The 24,445-nt window shown below is 39.3% G+C and overlaps 2 protein-coding genes across 2 annotated transcripts in view; one reads left to right on the top strand and one right to left on the bottom strand.

The window, feature by feature from the left end:
• Window positions 1-244: 244 nt before the first annotated feature.
• GTPBP6 (GTP binding protein 6 (putative)) lies at window positions 245-10,211 on the bottom strand (the record flags this gene model as incomplete). The annotated part of the gene is made up of 10 exons (XM_080363437.1): window positions 245-650; window positions 1,130-1,282; window positions 1,596-1,744; window positions 3,117-3,325; window positions 4,186-4,344; window positions 4,785-4,855; window positions 5,578-5,708; window positions 7,044-7,114; window positions 7,534-7,671; window positions 9,815-10,211. 10 exons carry the CDS (start codon window positions 10,209-10,211, stop codon window positions 509-511), a joined length of 1,620 nt encoding a protein of 539 aa, XP_080219563.1. The 3' UTR covers window positions 245-508.
• Window positions 10,212-11,093: 882 nt separating this feature from the next.
• Window positions 11,094-24,445, top strand: part of LOC308048248 (cohesin subunit SA-2-like) — a gene marked incomplete at both ends in the record, with an annotated part of 58,237 nt that continues 44,885 nt past the window's right edge. Inside the window, 6 exons of the mRNA XM_080357257.1 lie at window positions 11,094-11,128; window positions 15,517-15,601; window positions 16,228-16,374; window positions 17,795-17,891; window positions 18,875-18,951; window positions 22,902-22,973. Coding sequence (XP_080213383.1) covers window positions 11,094-11,128; window positions 15,517-15,601; window positions 16,228-16,374; window positions 17,795-17,891; window positions 18,875-18,951; window positions 22,902-22,973 — 513 coding nt within the window. The remainder of the gene's footprint in view (window positions 11,129-15,516; window positions 15,602-16,227; window positions 16,375-17,794; window positions 17,892-18,874; window positions 18,952-22,901; window positions 22,974-24,445) is intronic.

Below are 24,445 nucleotides of genomic sequence, written 5' to 3' on the forward strand. Positions count from 1 at the left end.
GGTTTGCTTCACTGCAATAAGACATGGCGGTTTTTTTACTTAAATATGTATTCAAGCAAAACACATTACCTTATCTGTATTATTTATATACAGCCAACAACATTTTGTTCACCAAGTTTCATTTTCTGAGGACCATCTGAGACACCTTAGCTATAATAAATACTTTATTCTGAAAAATTGGATAAAAAACTTTATATAAGAAACTTAGAATTTTTCTAAAGGTTCCTTCAGATGCTCTCCCATGATTTCCCTGTGTTTCAGGTCCACAGCTTGTCACCAACAACTCTTTCAACATTAAAAATTCAGTGCTATCCTTGCACTTGCCGAGAGAATGAAGCTCAAAGCTCTTATTATTTCCATACGGAAGCTGTCTGAAGCAGCGGCCCTTTCTAAAATGCATCAAAAACATCAACTGGGGAAGAAATACACTCTTCAACCCACAAGTCCTTAAGTTCATTTCACATCTTCTTAATGAGATCAGTTTCTTTTCCTCGAAAAGGATGCAGTTTCAGGGCATAAAAATCTTACTGTTAGGAAAGAGGTTTTTGTATCTGCCAAACGCAGAATTGCCGATTATCACTTTCACCCTGGCTGTGCCATCTTCAGGCATGACTTCCACTTCCTGAACTGTTGCTTCTTTATAGAGCCAACTGTAAAAGTAAAAGCATATTAACATCTTAAAGGTATGACATCATACTGCATAAAACGTGTGGGTTTTTTTTAGGTCAACATGTCCCAGTCTGGGTAATTTAACACTTTAAAAGATGATGTCCTTTGCTTAGCTTTTCATTTGCTACTTGCTCTTTGGAAATAGGGTATAATGTTTTCCTAAATCTTTCAGATTTGTGTTTTTAGCAGAAACCTGGCTCCAGAACCCATGGCATGGTCTTTCAGGAAGTATCTTTTATTCTACTAACACACAGAACTCTGTGAAGGACACTTTCAGCAGCAGACTCCAGAGTACCTAATGGGGATATTTTTTCTCAATAGGTCAGAAAACTTTGATGATCATCCTCGTAATTTTTAATGCAGATGAAAATCAGTATGATATGACTCGGAAATTTTAAGACATGCAAGACTAAGAGTTTCATGTGTCTCCAAGTCCTTCTTACAGTTCAAAATTATTTACCTTAGCTGTGATCCCTCTAAGTTGATATTAACTGTCAGAATTTTCTTCCCTGTTGCTGTCAAGATTTTTTTCTCTATTTCTTCTTTCAGCTCTTCTAAACCATGTCCATGTAGAGCAGAAATGGCTAAAGCATTTTCTTCAGCAGGTTTATACCTGAAAGGTAACAATTGCTAGCACATCTACTCATGAAGATTAAGTTGTGAAAATATTCCAAGCACGGGCAATTTAACTGTGTTACTTTATAAGAGCGCCTTCCTACAGAGGCCATTTCTTATATGACTCAAGTGATTTATTTTGTAATAATTAAAATATAATGAATTCTTTTAAAGACTATAGTTACATATGTAAAAGACTGAGAAACATTATTAAATGTATTTAGAAGTGTGGGAGCTCTTTTCTAGTCTAAGAATTAAAAAGGTTCCAGACCATAAGAAATGTTTAAGTATACTTAGCATCTCCTGCTTACCTTTCTATCAAATCCACTTTATTATGAACTTCTACCATTGAGTCCAATAAATGGCTGGGAAGATTAAGATTCTTCAGAACTGACAGAACAGTTGCTTTCTGGAGGTTGGTTTCTGGATGAGTAATATCCCTCACGTGAACTATCAGATCCTAGCAAGCGTACATATACAAGAGAGTTACTCATTGAAACACATCAGAGATTTTATACTATTTTTGCATTGCTAATTCATAGAAGATACTTTCCTATGCTTTACATAATACACTGACAGGTTAACACTGTAAAATAAACTATTATGCCAGTATTAAACCAATACTGTTTTTTGTACCATGATGGAAGAAAATCTGAAGCAGTTTAGTCTTTCACTTCACAGTGAGTACGAGTGGCCTCCATCAACCCTGAAACAAACCGTGTCTATCAAGCTAGTTACAGAATTCAGATTTAAAAAAATATCTAATTTTTCAAAGCCAAGGCTGTGTAACAATAAGGCTTCAAAAATACTGGAGAACTCTAAAAAGGTTTTAGAAGAATAATGGTTGAAAAATGGTTTCAAAAATGGAAGAAAAAAACCCCATGTACCTTGTAATTCTGTTTTTAAATTCAAAATTTTCCTTGTCCTTATTCTTAGCTCCACTGATACTATTACTGATGCTTCACTTAGAAAGCTTCATACAAAAGTTAAGTTTCAAGTACATGCACAATCATGTTTGCCATGATAAAATCCAAGCAACCAAATTCAATATTTAGATTCAAAATGTTTCGTCATCTTTGCTCAAGATACTGCTTCAAACTTCCAAAAATTACTAAAAGGAAATTTATTGCCTTTCATTTAACACTTTAGAATGAGAGACAAACAGGACAGTTGCACCCAGGTGTTGAAAGGCCTATTATTATACTACATGGTGAAGAGTCTAATCCTCAGCAGCATTTTGGCACCCAGCTACCACTGAATTCTATCTCTTGAACAATATAGGTTTTTTGTTTAAATGTCTGCATATATGCAGCTTTACACTGTGCGATAAGACAGGAAACTAACTTTAATCAGATAATGATTGGAAAAGTACATTTATTTTTATTACATGCTGCCTGCATCACATCACAATCGCCCACTTGTAGTGCTATGGGAAACCTTAAGTTAAAAAAAATAATTCCAGAGGCTTGATTTAATTCATTTATTTCACTCAAGAAAGCTGGCCTCAACTTATTCTGATGCACTGTTTAGGTTTTCATACATTTAAGCAGCAAAATCTGATTTAGCTGGTTAATATATCATGGAGAAGGACACATATACTCCAAATAAACCCTTTCTCAAATCTCTTCATATCTACAAATGCTGCGTGATTTCAAGTGTCAGAAAAATGGCTTATGGTAAGATACTTACCTCATTCTCTTAGGAGAGTACTGTAGTCAGCCAGACACTTCACTAAGAACAGCATGCCAATTAAGTTCCCCTTTTTTGAAGGGCTGAGGACTATCTAAAAGGAAATATTTTTGATTTCTCAGCTTTTATACTCAACTACTTACCGAGTAAGCCACTTCTTCTAATGTAGCTGAAAAGGACTCAACTAGGTTATGTGGGAGATCAGTCAGAAACCCAATAGTGTCAACATAAATGACCGCCATACGCGAGGGCAGGTAGCCTGCATGGGCTGTGATATCAAGAGTGGCAAACAGCTGATCTCTGGGTTGAAGTCCTTCTTCACCAGTCAAGGCTTTGATCAAGGTAGTTTTTCCTAATTAAAGAAAAAAGGACAAGATTGTAATGGCTTCTTTCAGGTAAAAATATATAAATTGCAAGGCTTAGTTGAGTTGTAACATATTTTTCATATCTATTTCACTCATTTAAATCTAACCTATGATTAGTTGTCTATAGGATGTTAGGAAATCCAAAGACAGTCTTAACTTTTATAACTTGCAAGTGGATTTAGGGCCACATCTGGAGGCTATGCTGCAAAATCACCAGATGATCAAAGACTGAGCTGATCTGCAAAGAGACCTAACCCCATCTCTCACCTCTAAGACTATCTGAAGAGCGCTGCCAGGACAGCATTAGGAAGCATACACTTATGCACCCCTCAGTAATCCTGATGTCAAATAAAACAATTCGGTATTTTCTTGTTAAATCCAACAATAAACAGAAGCACTAGTAATAGGTAGCTTATTAGATTTATGCTTTTATTGGGTGTTTCCTCATGAACTAATACTGGAGACATTTATTTAATTCAGTGAATATTTAACAGAATTCAGTCATTAACCTAAAGTGCTCAGTATATACCCTAGTTAAAGTATTTCAACGATGGGTACAAAATTGTTATATATATATATATATATATACACACACATATTGTTGAATCTTCAGTTTTAAAAGTATGGAAGTATGACATTTAAGAAAAACATACAGTGTAATCCAAATCTTTGCATACATAACTGATAACATAATTAGCACAAGGTAAGCTTGTTTTTATAAAGGTCCGATAAGAAAATGAAATGGTCTTAAAATAATGTAACCTGAAAAAACACCTAGTCCACCTAGTTTCTAATTCAAAATTAGACAATGTTAGCTCTTGTTACAATTTCACAAGTTTTTGCTTACCACAATTAGTATAGCCCATTACTGAGATAACTGGAAACTCGCGTTTTCTGCGCTGAGTTCTAAGTAAAGACCTTTTTCTTCTTAGTTTATCCAGAGCATTCCTAATTTTAAGTTCCTTTTCTTTCAAGATACGATTCTGTGTTTCCATGAATGTTTCACCTGAAAAATACAAACGAATAGTTGGCAGAACAGTCTACAACAGAAAAAGTAAACAAAGTGATGTTGTGCATTTGGAAATCAAGTGAGTTAATACTAGAGCATATGAAGTTATAAATAAGCAACTAAAACCATGTACTCTTGCCTAAGACAGAGTGATAAGTAATTATTGAAACATATGCTAAGCATTCTAGAATAACCATGTACACTTATGACAGACCCCTCTGGCAGCAAAGACTCTGTCCATGGCCACTTATTGAGCCAGTACAGACTGAAACTTAAAGTTACTTTCCAATAAATTTTTGTAGATTCACTTAATCAGATGCAGAACACTCATAGTTTTTCCTCCTGGCCTCCTGCAAATAAAATAAGATGCAAATAAATTTGTTTAAAGGCTGTGAAGGAAAAATATCATCTAATTCATGAGAATATTTAGACTTTACCTGAGCCCATAATGTATCTTGATCCACCCCTCTGCTGATCTAGCTGAGCCACCTCATTTTTCAGATTTGACCTGGCAGTGGAGTAACAGTTAATTAGAAGCAATTTTCTTTAATCAATGCCTACCAAATATGAAGCAGGAGTGATATTCTAATAGTACAAATAAACCCACGAAACGACAGAGCTCTGAATGACACCTGCTCATGGCAAACAGCCTGGTGAAAAAAATCAAGATTTTGCTCGCTCCTCAACTGTGGTTTGAAAAATTATACACCTCTCTTAGCAAACTACAAAGGCTATTCTGAAATTTCAGAGCCCCTTAAGGATGCCTCTAATACATCCATGCAACTCACACCAACTTCCATGTACAATTATTTCTATTCCATGTACTGTAGAAACGTGGAAAATTCAGATACAAATTAATTCCTTTAATCTTCCTTGTTTATAACTTCTCTTATTAAACCCATCAATATCATATATGGGACTCACATATCCAGTTCCTACACATTATTGCAATCCATCTTCTGCATTACAAAGAATCGAGACCTTTTCATGAGAAATACATTTTTTATCTATTGAACTCTTTCTGGTTTTGCCTGTCAGCACTGCAGAAGCTTAAAACAATGACATTAAAGTAAATACTTCTATGCTCTAATCATTCACTGAGCATACTAAGCAAGCACCAAAACAGTGTATTTTTTTCTTTACAGTACAGTATTACTATTTTTGTTGCTGTGAAGAAATAGTCACTAGGATATATAAGTATCAGTATGTGATTTGCACAGCTCAAGGTACCTGAGAAGGGGGATTTCAGCCAATGCGATCTGAAGTTTTGCTTCTTTGGTCCGGGCATTACAACGAAAAATGTGAAGTACAACTGTGTATCTGTCAAAGACTTTCACGCCCCAGGCATCTTCTAGTTCTTTCTTTAGCCATGTAAAACAAAATAACCTGCATGTTTTCTGTCCCCTGCAGTACCAGTACACCAATTTCTACACAGCACTATGGTTACACTTAGCTGATGGACACTTGAACTCAGAGGATCTCATGATTACACTTCAATGGATGGGTAATGGGCACGCAAAGGCAAAATTTGGTTGACCATGACAAAAGGTGAGAGTTTAGAAGGTAGAACTTCGGGTTTAGGCCCATCAAATTCAGTGAGAAACCTTCCATTGCCTTTAAGGGATTCTGACAACAGCTCTTACAGTGAATTTCAGAATCACAAATCTCAGTGGTTAAGTCCTTGCAAAAAATAATTATGAAGTGCTGGTATGGGAAAGGATAGGATACACTCAAAATATGCAGTAGTTTGCCATCTCTAAAATCCAGAATGCTAGTGTTTTATGTATGTTCTCAAACACTTTATTGAATCAGCCTTGTTAAATTGCTCTTAAGATCCAGTGCTAAAAGTATTCATACTATAAATCAGGGGATAAAAACTAAGAAATTGAAATGAAACATTTTCAACTTTCATTTCATCCATAAATTGAAGCACTTGAGATAACTATCTTCTAGAGATATTTAATACCTCTGTCCATTTTATAATCAGGGAAAGCATTCAAAACTATCAGCAAAGCCCTAACGTTTGCATGCAGTTACATGCACTTTACACCCTGTATGATGCTGTACATGCAAAAAACCTAAAAATTATGTATTTTGGTTTCTCTAAGCATTTGAAAGAACATCTACAGTTCATGCGCCATACTGTTTAAAAAAGTGAAGCATGCTCCTCCCCTCAGTGTAATCCATCCATTTGAAATATAGTTTCTTTTTAACTGTTAGGAATGAAAGTTTAAATATTCAAAACACTGAAATATAAACTTGCTTTGAACTTACACCTCATATTCAAAATATAATACAGCACTCACAGAACTATAGAAAAATATGCTATCCATATAAGTATAGTGCTATATGTGCACATAAACCAATCCAAACTGTAGGCATTCTTCATAACAAAAGCTGTGTTATCACCTCTTTATTTTGTGAAAAAGATCTTGGGTAACTTTTCCAACATTTTAAGTAGAGCTAGTGGCAAACAGCTATTAGGCTGCTGGAAAATGTCACGCATGAGAGCTGGTAACATATGTATCAGCTGGACAAATGTAACAGGCATTTAGTTTCCACAAAACTCAGTCTAGGTCTCTTCATATATCACCATTTGCAAATTCAGAGTGAGAACCGACCCTACTTCTCATAGCATCAACAGCTTCTGAACAATACTGATGTAAAGAATATTATTTGATATGATATTTAATTACCTTTGTTAGTGAAGATATTCTTTCCACATTCAAGAAGACAGCTGTCACATGGGGCAATTTTTTAATCTTTTCTAAAAGATGGATAACCATTACAAAATAACGCGTTAAATGTCAATTCTCTTTTTAAAATATATAGAATATAAAACAATTTTTCACTGAGCAGAATGCTCATAAAGTATCAAATGTCATCATATTCTTCACAGAACAGTTGTATTTGCGCTAATTTAGTACTATGTAAAACAGCTGCCAGTTTCACTTATGTCAGTCACATAAACGTAGGGATTGAGTTGTCTCACACATTTTCAGAGAGCATGGGTTATTTCTATTCTGTGTTGCTTTTGTGATCTTAAAACAATTCTTTGAATTTTGTTTGCAAACCTGCAAGATGGAAAACCAAAATTCTCTCTCTTCAGCTTTCATACTTAAACAGTTCAGTTACTGAAGTCTTCCATTTAGAATGATGCAGTGCTGAAAAAATCTCAGTCCTTACCTGTCAAAACCTGAAGGTTTCCTTTGCCAAAAATAAACTTCTTGTCTGGATTTTTTGTAGGAATAATTATTTTATCTAAAACTGTCCAATTCTGAAGGGTATCGACAAGAGCAACAGCTTCAGCAATCTGTAATTCAGCTTTAGGAACACCAGAAAACAAACAAACAAACAACATAACCTTTCTCAGATTTTTCAATAATCACATGCATGAACAGGTAAAGACTGTTACACTGATATTCTACTAGGTTATTTTATTTTAAGCAGTAGCACGAAGAGCAAAATGTCTTACCTCTAATCAGAATAATTAAACTTCTAGTTTGATGCAGTTTTACCACAGAAAGCATCTTTCTGCCACTACAAGTTATTTCTGTGGTTGCTGATTCAAAAGAAAAAAATTAACTGTATCATCAGCAAAGAAAATACCAAGCTTTTTGCCTCAACAAGTAAAATTAATTACTAGTTGGAAAATAAATTCTGTACTTTTTGATGAGTACAAAGCCACGTGATAAATTCCTTGCCATTTCGTGGCAATATTATTCCAGTCCTGCATTCTGGGTTGTCATTTTGGGGCATTTTATTTTAAACATCTACATGGCAAAGCACTGACTTTTGAGGACTTCACAAAAATCACAAAGACTACATGGACATCAGATCAGTAGATCCAGATTTGATTTGCCAAGTGAGAATAAATTCTTCTGTTCATTGGATTTGTGAAGTTTCTCTAGATAGCAAAACATAATTGATGCATTAAAAAGGTTACCTTGGTCCAAAAGGTATTATATTTTAAAAGATAATCATGATCCTCTTTCTCCTCATATTGTTAGTGTTCCTTGTAAAATGCACAGATTTCCTGTTGCACCTGTGGTGTTCCTACAATCATTCCAAAACATTTGTTCAGACTTCGGGCTCTTCATCTGGAGGGCCTAAATAAATGGAAAGGGATCACTGCTATTCTTCTGTATGTCTGGACAGAAAGGTGCCTTCATTTTTTTGTTTGTTTTGTTTTTTTCAGTTGTAAAATAGGAATACTTATGTAGGTTCTGAAAAGGTTACAAACTTTATTCTGCAAAGCGAAAATTTATTATAACTAGCAGCACTAACAAAACTGAATTATAGATAGGTTCATCACATAATGAACTTGAATACAAGGAGTATCATATATAAATTGACACATATATAAAACAAATTTACAAAACGCTTAATCTTTTCTATTGCAACTCTGTAATTAGAGGATTGCTTGGAGAAACATCATTACGCCACGTTCATCATATATCTGAAGCATGCATGATTAAGGTATATGTATTAGCTACATAGATTTCTGAGAGAAATCCAAGAGTAGCAATGCCAATTAAGGTCCTTCTAAAGGAATACTTTGCAATTGCATCCCTGTGTAACTACACAAAGGCACTCCTTGAAGTCCATGGGACGACTTAGTTATATAGGACCTCATCTTCATCACTTTCTTCTATGGACAGGAGAACTCTTTGGCCAACTTCTGGGTAAGCATAAGGCTGAAGAAGTCCTGCCCCATCCCTACCAGGCGGCACAACTGAGGACTGCAGGCTGCTAACATGTGGCTGATAAGGGGGAAACCTGGCTGCTTCTTTCAACAAGCTAAATACTCTGTGCACCAAGCTGTTCTGCTGTCTAAGACCCAAAGTCAGTGTGATCCACAGGTCAAGGTCCAGGAACAGCCACCTGGGTGCATCCTCTTTAAAACATTATCCACCTAGACCTGTATTCTGAGTTTATATTTGGCAGTTTTAACACTGTAATCACGGCCCTACCCACAGAATCACAGTATGCTAGGGATTGGAAGGGACCTCAAAAGAGCATCTAGTCCAATCCCCCTGTCAGAGCAGGAACACCTAGATGAGGTTACACAGGAATGTGTCCAGGTGGGTTTTGAATGTCTCCAGAGGAGACTCCACAACCCCCCTGGGCAGCCTGTTCCAGTGCTCTGGCACCCTCACCGAGAAGTTGTTTCTTCTCATATTTAAGTGGAACCTCCTGTGTTTCAGTTTGTACTCGTTGCCCCTTGTCCTATCATTGGTTGTCACCGAGAAGAGCCTGGCTCCATCCCCCACACCACCAGCACCAATTTCCCAGGTGCGTTCCCGCGGGCCGCAGATGTTTAGAACAGGGATGAGCCTGGGCCCTGAGGCGAGCACAGAGGGAAGGCAGCTCGGTACGGCGGGCTGCCCGCACCCGCGGGGGCCCAACCCCGCCGGCAGATCCCCGATCGGCCCCGGCCCCGGTCCCGGCGCGGCCACACACCCACCCGTAGTGAGCGGAGACTTCTTGGGGCCCCACTTGACCGCCGGGTGCAGCACGGCCACGCGCTGCGCGCCGGGCCCCACGGACAGCGGGGACGGGCCCAGCAGCTCCTCCAGAGCCGCGTCGTCCTCCTCATCACTGTCACTTTCCTCTTCTTCTTCTTCATCATCATCATCATCATCATCCCCGCCGGCGCTCTCCGCCTCCCTCCACCGCCCTTCGCCGCCCGCCCGCGGCGGCTCCCCCCTACCCGGCGGCCGCTGAGGAGCCCGCAGGCGAACGGCGGCGCTGAGCGGGCGGGTAGAGAGCGGCCCCCCGCGGCAGCGGGCCCCGCCGAGAGCCGCCGCCGCCGCCCACCGGCAGCTCAGCAGCAGCGCCTGCGAGAGGCGGCCGAGCCCCATCGCCCCCAACCCCTCCCGCGGGCAGGGCAGCGGGAAAGGACCGTCCCGGACGCGTCCTTCCGCCCTCACTCCGGCCGCTACGGAAGCCCCAAAGGCACCGGCGCACCGCGAACCTGCACCGCCCACTCGCTCGTGGCGGACCACATGATAGCGATACTCGCCTCTGATAGGCTGGGTGATGCCCGGGCACCGCCGTGATTGACGCTGAGCCGGGGCCCGAGCGGCCGCAGCGAAGGGAGAGGGTGCGTCCCCGGGGGCAGGTGAGTGTCGCGTCCTGCGCCGTCCTTCATCCCGCCGTCGCCTGGGTCACGGCTGCCACCGCTCCGCCCCCCAGCCTCCCCCGGCGCGGCTATGTACGGGAGCGCACGGGTGGGTGAAGGTCCCGCCGGTCCCGGGCCGACCTGCCGCCCCTCAGCGCGGCTGCGATGGCGGTGGCCCTGAGGTGGCCCCGCCGGTGCGCGGTGCGGTGCCGCCGGCGTTGCGGGGTCTGCGCGATGCGGGAGGAGGAGGGAGGGATGGGCGGGCGTGCGGCCCCTGTCAGCCCGCTGACCGCCGGCGGCTTCGTGCGCGCTGCCGCGGCGGGGCTCCTGCGGGGTGCGGCGGTGCCGCCTCCGGACGCTCCCCTTGGGAGGGATGTATTTCTCGAAGTTGCAGGCTTGGTTTGCGGGAGGCGTTCTGACTTAACTTTAGGAGAACCACCCGAAATTAACCCTTTTTATTTTATTTTCTTGGCAGCTTTTGATGGCTGTTTCGACGGCAAGAGCCCGAAGTTTTGTTGAGTTTTTAACACTACTGATCTTGGTGAAGTTTCCTTGAAGTTTCCTAAGAAGCGGTGCTGCCCGTGTTAGCTGCTGCCTGCGCTGCTGAAATAATGTAGTGGAAATGATAGCCGAGCCCAACACCTTACCCAGCCAAAAGTAAGACCTGGCACGGTTGCCTATTGACATTTGGTAGTAAATTAGGCTGCTGTCCCTTGAGTTTGTGCTCCGCAGATGCTGGGGCAGTCTATCATGTGTCATTTTGGGTGGGAGGGGAAAAAGAAAAAGGAGGATTTGTTGTGCATCGTGTATTGTTACTAATGTGTCCATTTTATTCCTTTGTATGTATTGTTTAGCATCTTCTTAATATACTTTTTTTTTTTTTTTCCTGATTGACACGGACCTTTGCCTTACAGGCTTTTTTTGTGCTTTACTTACTACAGTGCAAATGAACCTACTTTGAAAAAAACGTAATTCATAGTCAATGCATGCATTCATTTCAGTGTTGAATTTGGGGTGCTGAGAGGGAAGAGTGCTAAGTAATTTGTACTCTTCCTGTTAGCATTGAGGGGGGCGTTGCTTCTCTAGCTGTTTTTACCAGGCATACATCAAGGCTTATTCCTTTCATAATGTATTTTTCAGTCATCAGTTGAGATGATCTGTAAGCTAAATACATTCACATAATTGTTTATAGAGTGGTATTTGGAAGTAGAAAGAGCAGACATAAATAACTAAACGGTAAAGTTAAAACATTTGGGCATATCTTATCAAGTTTCAAAGCGTGAAGCATTTTATATGTCCAGTGTTGCATGTGTTGGACTCGTTGGAGCCCAATCTTTGCTGATTTTGTCACATTCTGAGCAAGTCTGCTCCAGGTCTTTTACTTCATTCTTTTGCTTCATACAGTTGGATTCTATGAGCTTAAAGGTTTTTTCCAGCCTAAATGATTGTATGATTAAGCAATTAATACAGCTTCCTATATATCCTTTCCAGTATGTTTCATCTGAAGTGTACCTCTCCATTTCAGAAGGGCCAAGAAGGTACCTGGCAGTTGTTTAGCTGATTTTCTTATGTTGCTTCTAAAAGATGAAGCAGTTGTTTTGAAATTTATATTTAAAAAAATCTACAGGTAAGATTCCTTCAGTAAAAAAGATTAACTGTTCCTTTTACACAGCGAAAGGAATGTTATCTCTCTCTTCTAAAGAAGTAGCTTTCCTTTTGAGTATGCGTCATTGAGTCTGCTCCAGGTGTTTATTAAAATGAGAAAACTGAAATCAGTATTTCTCACAACAATACTGTGTATGAGTACTAGATGAAAGGCTTTGTGTCCTTGCTTCAACTGTTTTTATATCAGTAGTAGTGAAAAGACTGTATGGTATCAGGAATGTGAGATAAAAATGAGCCTGTGAGCCATGTGAAAATGAGGATGAGATAGGATTGGAATTCTGCCTATGCTTTCTGACTGGTTGCTGATGGAGACAAAGTAAACGGCTGAGAACTGTTTCTTACCAGGGCATGAGGAAGTGAGTTGGGGTAGAGCAAAAAAATGGTCACTATGGTGCAGACTAACATAGGAGAAAAAAATAGAAGACTAGTGTCAAACATATAGCACTCATATAGCTGAAAATATGCTCAATGGAGTTGCGTATAAGGATCACTGCAGAGGTGATTGCATGCCATCCTCAACTAGATACAGTAGTTCCTGTTTTGCTCAAGAAGATAAGTCAATGTCTTAATTATGTTTACAGTTTCTTCAACAGAAACTTAGTTATGCAAATAAAAACGACATTAAAATATCTCATTTAATTTCTAAGTGGTTTCATGGGGTTCAGTTCTAGGCTCTGCTCTAGTTTCTGCAAATGTTTAAGTACCTGCCTTATGAATAGCCTTATTGGAAACATCAGTATTAAAAGGAAGAAAAAAAGAAGAGAAAGGACAAATGTGAGTATTGATAGTATCTGGATTTTAAAAATCTCTGCTTTTGCTTAGGTTGTCTTTGTAGCATGGTGCTTCTTGTGGCATTGCACTGTGCTGTGGCACACTAATAACTGAAACAATTTAGAAACTAAATGGCTTATTAGTATTTAGTGCTTAGTTACGTTTGTTGAGCATTTAAGACAGATGCTTAGTGCATGCGTGAAAGTTACTCCAACTGGTTCAATCACAGAGATACTATTTTACTTGGCGTTGTTAGCACAATGCGAGGAAACTGTAGATCAATGGTGTTCTCATTCTTTCAGGTTTTGCTGAGTTTTGGCAAGCATGATGTTCCATATACCAGGCATTCACTTACTTTTTGAGCCCCTTTTGCTATAGGTTCATTTTGCCTGGCATAAGCTGACAAAGTAAATAGCACAGAGCCATCTGTAGTGTCATACTTCAGGATGTTCCTGGGAAAGAGATGCATGAGTTAAAGCTTCAAAGAAGTATATTATAGACAGAGATATTAAAAGGCAGTACATGATCAGACAAGTACTAAACTGAACTGTCCTGCAGCCTTTCTGGTTTGTTTTTTTTTTTTTAAATTATTATTATTATGTTTTTTTAAATTTAGATGTTTTAATCCAACTTGGACTCAATTATAGTTGCTCTAATCAAATGAAGTGCATTTATTTTTGTTTTGGAGTCAAGTAAGTTGCTAAATAGTACATGCAAACAATTCAGGAAAGTTGTTTGAGAGTGTGTTGAGTGTTACGTTGAGGTATGATGCAGAAACAGGTAACACATGTTACCACAACATTGGCTGGCATCTGACTTGTAGTACTAGTGAAACTGCACAAGTAAGGACAAGTTAGTCCAGCCTCATAATGTTGCATTCTGCTTTGAAATCAAGAGTGAAAGGATTTAATAATGTAGGAGAGGCAGCTCCTTGACAAACACGTTTGGATTCTTTTTGTTTATTTGTGATCTGTAGAAGAGTCTGGAAAGGGCTAACTGCGGTCAGAAAAGCAGTGCGTATTACTGTCTCTTGCTGCTTGTCTTTTTCAACTAGGGTGTCTCTGCTGGTGCTTGAGATACCTAATCTCTGTGGTCGCAATTGCAAATCAAAGAAAATACTTGAAAACTTTTGCAGACTATGGCTTATAGCATGCTGACTCAGTTGTGAACTATAGTTCATCCCTCTCTTTCTACAACATGCAGAAGTTCAGACAACTGATGTAAGAATTGGTTCACCATGAATTATTTTGTTGGCTTTTATCTGTCAAATACCGTGACACATTTTGAACTTTTCTATGACAAGACGTTAATTGAATTTAATTTTTATTGGACTTCTCTCTGTAGGGAAGTTAAGCATTTGCAGAACTGGTATTTAGAAATTTCATGTATTTTAATAGAATTTTATATTTATATAGAATTTTTATAGCAGCCTTTTGAAGCCTAATTATACATTGCTTATGGTGAAGCATCTCAATAGATTCAAAAGTGAACTGAGATGTGTTTAAAGAAAACCCTCTGCTCTCACAAGTAAACTAACATCAAGACCTTGGTCCTGCAGTTGATGCTATTCAGCCTCAGGATTTGCTTTGTGGAGGCAGTATCTGGCTGAAACAATCTTGGGAAGAAAAACAACAGCAGTGCCTACCTGGCATTGATAAACCTAGCTGGGGTTGAGCTGGCTCTGCATCAGTTAATTCTCCATCTGGGTTCTCCAACCCTGGATATTGGCAGTGTAATACATTGTTTTTTTTCTTTGTAAAGTGGTCACTTGTGTTAGTATGCTTTCTTGTTGCAGCAGTCTCACAAAAATGACAATTACTGTACACTGTAATATTTGCTTTTTTTGTGCCTTCTTATAGTACAAGTCAACTGGCTTCGTGTCCTGGCCACCATAGTTAAAAAGGAGGCCATAGCAGCCAGCTACCAGTACTGGACCTGCTGCACAAGTGGGATACAGCTCGTCTGCTCAAACTTGATCTCTGACAAAGCACATTGTTAGCACTGGGAATGATGAAAAGAGGCATGATTTGATTGCATATAAATGTATGGCTTCAGATCTCCCAGAAGGTGCATCTTTATTTATAACATTATTCGTCCATCATATTAGCAATGACCTGCAAATGAAATTTCTTATGTACCTTGTTTCCTCAGCATGTTTTATAGACAAAGTAAACCAGTTTCTTCCTCTGGTTTTAAATTGTAGACCCATCAAATGTTATTGATTTGTGGAAAGCACTCATGAAGTGAATGCATACTTGAGTTAGTGATTCATGGTGCAAAGCTCTTAAGTCAACAAAGACTGCCTGAAGTCAACATCAGCGCTCTGTTTTGTTTACCTACTTTTTACTTGATATCTTTGATAGTTCTGCTAGTTTTCTAATTATCAGCATATCTTACAGGAAAGCCAGTAGTTTGAAAAAGGCCCCAAATTTCTGTTGTGCTTTTAAAGTTAGCTGTTTGTTTTTTAGTAATAAAATGACATAACTTGCAAAGTATTCATTAGGAATATTAAAATATGTATACATATGCATTTATTTTCTTCTGTTTGTACTGAAGTGTGTAATTCTGTGTTGTCACTGCTAACTCCCTCAACATGTTTGTTGTTTCAGAGAGAACGCTGTCCACGATGAGCCTGTGCCTGAGTCCGCTGTGCAGAACAGCAGCTGCGTGAGAAATGGCAACCTGAAAACACCAGTAAGTTGATTTTTTTTTAAATTGTGGAATTTATTTTCTGTCTTATTCAATTGTTACACAATTAAGCATTATATAAAACAATCACAATACAGTGCATCTACAATCTAGTCACTGTATATAGCTTGGCCCTCGAATTCCATTGGCATCAGAGCCTCAGTGCCGACTTTTGAACAGTCAGTTCATTTCAGCATGTGTTCTTTCTTAGCTGTGCATTGTGTACAGTTGATGTTCATTTACAGGTTTTGTGTTTACCCTGTGAGTAAAAAGATGTAGAAGAGCTTCTGTGCTTGCTTGTCTCTTCTTCAGAAATTACAGCTGCCACTGAAAAATGCCTTCTGGGTAGTACACAACTGTTCAGAAACTTCTTTCCTATTATACCTTCCTATGCTTATGACTCATTGTTGAGAAAAAATTCAAACTGGTAAATCCTTTCTTTCATACCCTTCTAGTATGGTCGTGTTTGATAAGGCTTTACCAACGTCCTTGAAGCTTTAAGGTTGACACCCTAGGGAAACCATTACAATGAGAGTAAAATAAACTTGTTATTAGGGGATAATTTGTGTGTCTGTGAGCGGCTGTTATGTGTCACGTTTTCTCCTGTGATTTCTTTGCTTACCTTGTTTCAGAGAGAGAAACGGAAGGTCCGAGAACAGTGTGAAAACATACGGAGAAATTCTTCCAGTAGCAGAAGAGTGAGCCAGCTGCAGAATGGTGAAGTGGTTGAGGCAGTTACGTTGTTTGAAGTGGTCAGCATGGGGAAGCGGGCCATGCAGGTATTTCTAGCTCTGAATTCTGAGGGGAGTTGGTGGAGGCAAGATGGATAAACAGCAGTCATTTCAGTTAGTTGTACTCTGGAGCCTTGAAATTTTGTTCTGTTTGGGCACAGATGGGGAAGAAACGTGTTTGATTGGAAAACTGTTATGAGCATGGCTCTTGAAAAGAACGCATCTTCAAGAAATTAATGAAAAAGTGGCTGTCGGGTATTTAAAAAGAGGAAGGAAATATGTATTTAAACCAGTCTTCCTAAGGCAATGTCTGATTATATGAAAAGATAATAATATTAAAAAAATATAGAAGAGGTTGATCAGTAGAAAATTTTGGTTGTTTGGGATTCTGAAAATCACGCATTTTTTTCTGGGAGCTTGCCTTTTCTTTTATCCCCATTCCAATGCAGTTTGACAGCAGTTTGCATAGTAATCAGGTTCCCTGTGTATCTATGTAGGTAGATGAGAGGACACACACTTCCCCATACTCTTTGAGCATATGTGTATATTATGTTTGTAAAAAGGATTAAAATCTGGAGCTCCAAATTTTTTTGGACATGTTTATACATTTGTCTCCAGTGTGTAGTGTCCGTAAGCAAGCTCTGTGTGTGCACACATGAAAAGTGCATTTATTTTTTGGATGTGAGACCTTAGTTTTTCCAAGATGTTTGTGTGGATGGACTTTTGCCATGCTACAGCTGTGTTAACCTCAGCAGAGCTCCCTGAAGAGCTCAGCTTCTGCTGTGCAATGCAGATGTGAAGGGCTTGGGAAGGCAGCAGCTTGAGTCCAGGCTGCTTCTGCTGGAATTTATTAGACCTGTGTGGCACTTAAGGTGGGTTGAAGCCTGGGTGGCTTGTCCCAGCTGGCCTGTGTCACAGGCTGTGGGCTGTACTGCCCTAGAAATGAAATTTGCAGTTGTTTTTTAGCTTAAATACAGCACGTGAACTGTTTCAACACAAACCAGGTGTTAGAGAAGAAGAAGAGATCTCCCAGGAACAATTGCTAATGTTAATTTAATATTAATTGTAAGATGGTTCAGAGGTTAATTTTAATTTTTTTTTTTTATAAATGAAACTGTTATCTCAGTGCTGGAAAGAAACCAGGAGAATGAAGGTTTGTTTCCTGTATGTTACATTTATTAAAGTTGTGGTTATTTTCCCTGTTAAGAAGGGGCAGAGCATCTATGAATGGCAACATTGCCTAGAGCAGAAATTGTGAATGAGCAGTTCAAGACTTCATTTTGCCCCAGAAGGAATCTTTTGCATGTACTATTAGAAATGGAAGAAAATGGTGCAGAGTTTATTCTCATTTTTATATTTTAATGGAGATGGACCAATGTTAGTTTATGCCTTTATTATGCATGTCCTCAGCGGAGTGCAGCATGCTGTGTTCAGTTCCTGACTAATGAGTTTCTTTAATCTATTCTAGTCTGTAGTAGATGACTGGGTTGAAGCTTATAAACAAGACAGGAATGTGGCACTTCTAGATCTGATCAACTTCTTCATTCAGTGCTCTGGCTGTCAAGGTAATTTACCCTCTTAGTAGCATTTTCAGTTGTCTGTGGGTGAGAGTAGTCTGAAGTGTGCTTTCTAAAATGGAATTTTTCTCTCCAGTAGATCATGCACTTGTAATCTGTCCTGTTCGTTAAGACAAACTCCAGATGGGCAGGACTAACAGTAAAGAACGTTGCTGGTTAAATTCTTTGACTCTGTATTTACAGCATACCAGCTCTCAGAGTTGTATTTGAACGTGGTTTGCAAGGTCAGGTTTCTGAAGTGGCTTGTCACATCCCTTTGCGGAATCCCCATGTAAGGAAGATTATTTTGATGACCATTCTAATTAAAATCCAGTGTTTCAGTTGCCATTCGTTTTATAATTTCCTAGTATCTTTTGTTTTCCTAGTATCTTTGAAAGTAAAAAACCTAGCAAACTTAGCTCCCTGCATTGGTGGCTAGAAAAGCAATCTCTTGCCTCATTGCAGTTACTTTTACCAGAGGATTGTGAAGTTATTTCATAACAAACACTGAGACACAGTGACTTTTGGGTCCAGTTTGCTGGCAAAATCTTTCCAGGTGGCAAGTAAGAGCTTTTAGAAAACTATTCTGTTCGTTTGAAACTTTTGAGTATATTTAAGCAGCTAGCATTTCAAATTTTTTTCCAGGTCTTTGACTAATATGCCTTTTCTTATGGGAAACATTTTGGGGTCTTTGACTAGCAGTGGGCAAAATTTTATTAAATCCCTGAAGTAAATGAATGGATAGAGAAAATAGCCATGCCGGACAGCACAGGGCAGATTTCTCTAAATGAGAATTTCATTTTTGGTTCGTCATTATTTTCTACTGTAAATAAATGTGTGTCTCCCCATCTTTACATTAACTGTACCCATGTAAAACCAGTTTGAGTCCCCCTTTCTTGGTATTTCTAAATGAAATAAAGTCCTTATTGTGGTTTGTACTTGACTAATATATATAGTTGTCAGTAATTCTTTTTAAAACATTACTTTTCTAGGCATGGTAACAGCAGAGATGTTTCAAAGTTTGCATAAGAAGGATGTAATGCGAAAAATGACAGAGACCTTTGATGAGGTAGGCACATCCTTGACTTTGCACACCATTTTTATATAAACCATAGGCTTTACCTTAATCGCCAACATGGACAGAGTTCTTGCTGCTTATTAGGAGCTGTGTCCCACTTCTTTCCTCTGGGAAAACAATCCTGTTTTTCACAAGAGAAATTTGGTTTTGTAATGACCCACTTTAGCAGCAGCAGGATATTTTTTTTTTCTGTAATTCACTTTTATTTTCACAGTTCTATTAGGGCTATCTAACAGCCATCTTCCTGAATCTGGCTTTCTCTTAGGAGTTCTTTTGATAGCTACTGTATAGAGGTAAATCTAGCTCAGCATTGCAGCAGGTAAATGGTTCCTTTGGTATTCGGTTGACAGATCCTTTTAAAAATGCTATTGTGGATTTCTGAGAAGCTAATGCAAAGATATTTTATAGCTGATTTTTTTGAATATTTTCCTTCTGTTTCACTGACAATATGAATTTTTATAACTATGTTATATGAAAGAAGAAAAATGCATTTGTGGCTTTTAATTGTCGAAACATTAGTGAATATCTAATTTCTTGAGGATTGTTAAGAAAAATGCAGAGCTTTACAATATCATTTCTCTGTTTGACTGCTCCTTAGTTAATTGTGCCAACATCACATTTTCTGCAGCATGCTCACAGTTGGTTTTGTGCTTTTTTCCCTGTTTTTGCCACCTCTGAATTGATTTGTCAAGCAGCAGCCATGAGCTTTGCTTTAATTGAGCATCTTGCAAAGGCCAGCTGCTGTAGGAATTCCCACAGAGGATGAATTTGCCAACCTAGTTTTCTTCATTTTAGAAGCGTAGTAGCACTTGGGCTAATTTTTGACAGAAATTATCTGATATGTGTCTGGCCATATGAATTAGTAATCTGGCATTTCTTTCCCAACTAAATTAGCTTGAATAGCACTCATGATAGGGTAGGCACTTGGGAGAGTACAAAGATATGATTGTTGTTATCATCAGCCTGGATGTGTTACAGCTCTGCAACCTTTTCAACTGTTCTGGTGAGCAAAAAGGAAGGTTCTACAGTTGCCTTAGAAGCTGTATTCTGCATGCTACTAAAACAAAGTAACATTGTTTTTGGAGCAGTATTTTGACATGCTTCTGTAGTGAAATATTTTACTGATGGAAGTGATAATCCCTGTGTTAGGCTCTCTGTTTTTTCTTTCTTTTTCCCCTTTTTCTTCAGTTCTAAATCCATTGAAATCTGAAATTCTTTTTCTCTTTTGAGATAAACTGATTCTAAAAAAACCCCACAAAACCCTCCTAAAATGATTTATACAGAATTAAGTATTTTTAATAACAGTATCTGTCAGCTTGTTTAATTTACTCATGATATGTGATGAGTAATATTAAGCCAGCATTAATGTAGGAGAAAAAAATATGCCCGGAGCATGCGTTTTTGTTAACCACAGTTATTAGGTCATTGAACAAAGCTTGATGATTAAACCAATTTATTTTAAAGCCAAAGTATGGTAAAAACAAGAGCAACGTAGTTTGCTATTTTCAAGTGAGTTTTTTCCTCTTTGTATTTGTGTTTCTTTTTGCATGTAGCTCTCTCATCTTTTTCATAAATAAGCTGGAAATGTAACTTAGTGATTAAGTTAGTTTACAAGTAGTGCCATATAGGACTACTGTGATTTTGAAAATATTTTTTTGAAAACAAATCATAATGGTATTTAAAGTAGTAATGAAAGTGGAGAATAATACCAGATATCTGCTTGAGTACCTCATCTTGCCTTTTGATTTATATCGTTTATAGTATTCAGAGGACTGGAAAATTAAGTTTTTCTGTAGTTCTTAATTCTTGATAGTTTCAGTGATTTAGCTATTAATATACTGTTTGATTAAACACCTCCAGGGATGGTGACTCCACCACTGCCCTGGACAACCTGTTCCAATACCTGACAGCCCTTTCCATGAAGAATTTTTCCTAATATCCAATCTAAACCTCCCCTGGCACAACTTGAGGCCATTTCCTCTTGTCCTATCACTTGATACTTTGGAGAAGAGACCAACACCCTCCATGCTACAACCTCATTTCAGGTAGTTGCAGAGAGTGATAAGGTCTCCCCTCAGCCTCCTTTTCTCCAGGTTAAACAGCTCCAGCTCCCTCAGCCGCTTCTCATCACACTTGTGCTCCAGGCCCCTCACCAGCTTCGTCACCCTTCTCTGCACTCTCTTCAAACATGTTTTGCTGTATGAATGTAACAATCACAATCTAGACTTGAAAATCATAAAAGAATCTGAGTGACTCGCTCAGTCCTTGCAGGATGCAGATGGTGGTGGTGGCTACTGAGAGGTCCCAGGTCTCATCGTCCATCAGCAGCTCAGGTCCAATTTCCTCACTTAGGCCTTGTAACCACTAGATTTTAAGGACAGTGCTCTGTGTGCCTTTATGCTTCCCTGCTCTGTGAAGGGGTCGTCACCACCCCTGTCTGGCCGATTGCCTGGGGCCTTCAAGGCCAGTAAGGAAGGGAGTAATCAGCCTGATGCCCAGGCATCTTGAGGTTGGTGGGATGGGGAAGAAGAAATCTGTTCCCAGGATCTTCTGGACCTGCTAATGAGGAAAAAGGAATGAACGCATGACCCGCTTAGTCTCAGACAATGGCTGCTTGCCTCGTAAAATCGTATTAGTTATGCTAACCACATTTCCAGGGGTTGGGAGTAGGAGGTACTGGTCACATGTGGCACTGGGCAGCCTGCTCTGGCTAACCCTGCATCAACAGATGAGTTGCATTTGAATAGAATATAGAGTATTTCACTTGGAAGGGACCTACAACAATAATCTAGTCCACTGCCTGACCACTTCAGGGCCGACCAAACGTTAAAGTATGTTATTAAGGGCATTGTCCAAATGACAGGCTTGGGGCATTGACCACCTCCCTAGGAAGCCCGTTCCAGTGTTTGATCACTCTCTCGGTAAAGAAACGCTTCCTAATGCCCAGTCTAAACCTCTCCTGGTGCAGCTTTAAACCATTAGATGATCTCAAACAGTCCCTCACAGTCTTTCTGTGATTATGTGAATGCTTGTACTGGTGTTGGAAGCAGAAAATGGCTTTAATATAGTAATTCAGAGGCATTTATTTCCTCTTTGTGGGCCACGGTATTCTTCATTGGAGAGATAGGCTTGTCTTTAGGACCACTGTGGGTTTTTTGTTTGTTTGTTTGTTGTTGTTTTTGTTTGGTTGGTTTTTGTTTGTTTTGTTTGTTGTTGTTTTTTGTTTGGTTGTTTTTTTGTGTGTTTGTTTTTCTTCCCTGTTTCTTAAACTATCCTGCTTCTTCTGCTTTTATTCCTGTATGTGGCATTTTATTTTTTGCAGAACTTCTTTGTTCTTATATCGATTTCCTTCCCTCTCCCATTTTGTTGCTGAAATGTTTAGCAGTGAAAGAGTTAAATTTGATGTGTAACTACAGTCAGGTGGGGATAGGAACACTTGTGCTTCACTGAACCTGAATTGCAGAGTTGAGGAATCATCTCTGAATCAAGTGACACTAGTGCTGAAAACATTTATCTATAATTTGAAAAGCTCCGAATGGTTTTCTGGAGTTTAGATGTTTTACAGTACCCTAGTTAATGTCAGAAAGGGATATCTACTTAAACTTGCTGAGGAGGCATGTATTAGAATTAATAATGATGGTTATAACTTGTATGTGTTTGCTTATAAATTTAAAAAAAGTTGTCTCTTGTAGCAAGAAAACTCAGGTGTTATATAAAAGTGCGTTTTTCTTCTGTCATTGATTATAAATAAAAAATAACGAGATGAGAAGGAATAAGATTTTGTTTAATGCGTTGGATTGTATGAGCCACCTATAGTACAAATTGTCTTAGGCTTTAGTAACCTTTTAAAGATAATGCATGGTTTGTGATGTTTTTCTCTTTATGAATTAACGGTGCAATTTCATTGCAAAGCTTTTAAAATTTGGTCTTATGCATTACAGGAAACTGGGTTGCAGTACAAGAAATTCATCGCCTATCCTTGGATCCTGACAGTTACTTGGCCAGTGGATATGGTAAGGTTCGGTTGTAGTTCTCTGCAACTGTAGTGTAGCATTTTGTCTGGCTGTATATCCTGTTTCCAATGTTAACTTAAACTGCGTATTAGTGAATGGAGTTAGTCATGCACTTGTGAGATCTGCCTCATCTGGTATGTTTTATAATAGAGCTCTGTTTTGGCTGAATGCACTCACACTTTTGGGGTGCCTGGTTTTGCTATTGATGTCAGAGGGAGGTGAAGGTGACTCGCTGAGTTGGATGTGGCACATTGTCCCCACAGCATTTTGAACAGTGGTGCATATCAACTGCAGTGGTATTCAAGAGTGTTCCCCATCCTCTCCAGCGAGCTCTATACACACACGTGTGCACATGTATGCACACCTGCACGCACAGGTAGGCACACAGAGGTTTTCGCAGACATGTTTGTTCAGAGGCTTGCTTCATCAAAAGGTTCTCTTGCGAACATAAACGTTTAGCTGGAAGAACGTTTTGAGAACAGAAACAGCTTTTCACGAATGCCTCTTCCCGTACAACACTTTCAGCATTGTGGGGAATTGATCTTAACTCCATGTTGGCCCTTCACTTTGACTTTCTTTCAATAGGCTCTATATGAAAGAAACATTTCCAGGATGAGTCAAAGTAGGAGCCTCAGTTGAGTGATTTGAATGGTTCTTGGGAAGAATCTGTGTTAAGTGCCTGATCTGACTTGGTTTCTGGAAGCAGAGTTCCTTTACTTTGCTGGGTATAGAGGGAATCTAAGGAAATCTCAAGTTAGGTGTCTAAATTTAGGTGGTGTGCCCGTTTTGCTGTCTATGTATTTACAGTATGCATACTCCCATTAAACAGTATCCCAGTATGAAATACACAGACAGTAGAAATGCTTTTATAAAGTGAGATGTCTTCCTGCATTTGTGCTGTTTTTCAGATTGAGGAGTAAGCTACTGTGATCAAGTAGGTATTTCCTGAAGGTGTAGGTTGTCTTTCTGCTGACTGATCAAGGAGCATTTAATGGAGTCTACTGAAGGACTTCCCTTTCTGTCTTGGCACTTGCTACTGCTGTTAGGCTCTGAACCAACTCTTGCAACCTGCTCAGGAACTCATCCCAAATTTCAAATTTCCAATGTCCTTTGGGTTGAGGGCATCCCTGAGATAGGTCTATATCTGTGCTTATTTTTCAAGAAAGCAGCGGATCCTGTGCTTTGGAAACAAAGTTACAAGACAAGAGTATAAAGTGCAATTTAAATACAGGAGATGATTCTGGGTGTGAAGCTGCGGGTTAGAATATGTCTGAGAAGGTGTTTGACCAACTGCAGGACCAGCTGAGTAGTGACCTGCCTTCAGGATGATGTTTCCCTTAGTGAGTGAAGTTTTAGAATTCTCCATTCCCACCTGGCAACTATCAGGATGCAAATGAGTATTCAGAGCCATTCCTGGGATCTGTGAGGTGCAGGTGAAATAAATGCTCACACTGCCTGAGGTTGGCATCTAT

Source organism: Nesoenas mayeri (assembly GCF_963082525.1).
Source record: "Nesoenas mayeri genome assembly, chromosome: 1".
Lineage (NCBI taxonomy): Eukaryota > Metazoa > Chordata > Aves > Columbiformes > Columbidae > Nesoenas > Nesoenas mayeri.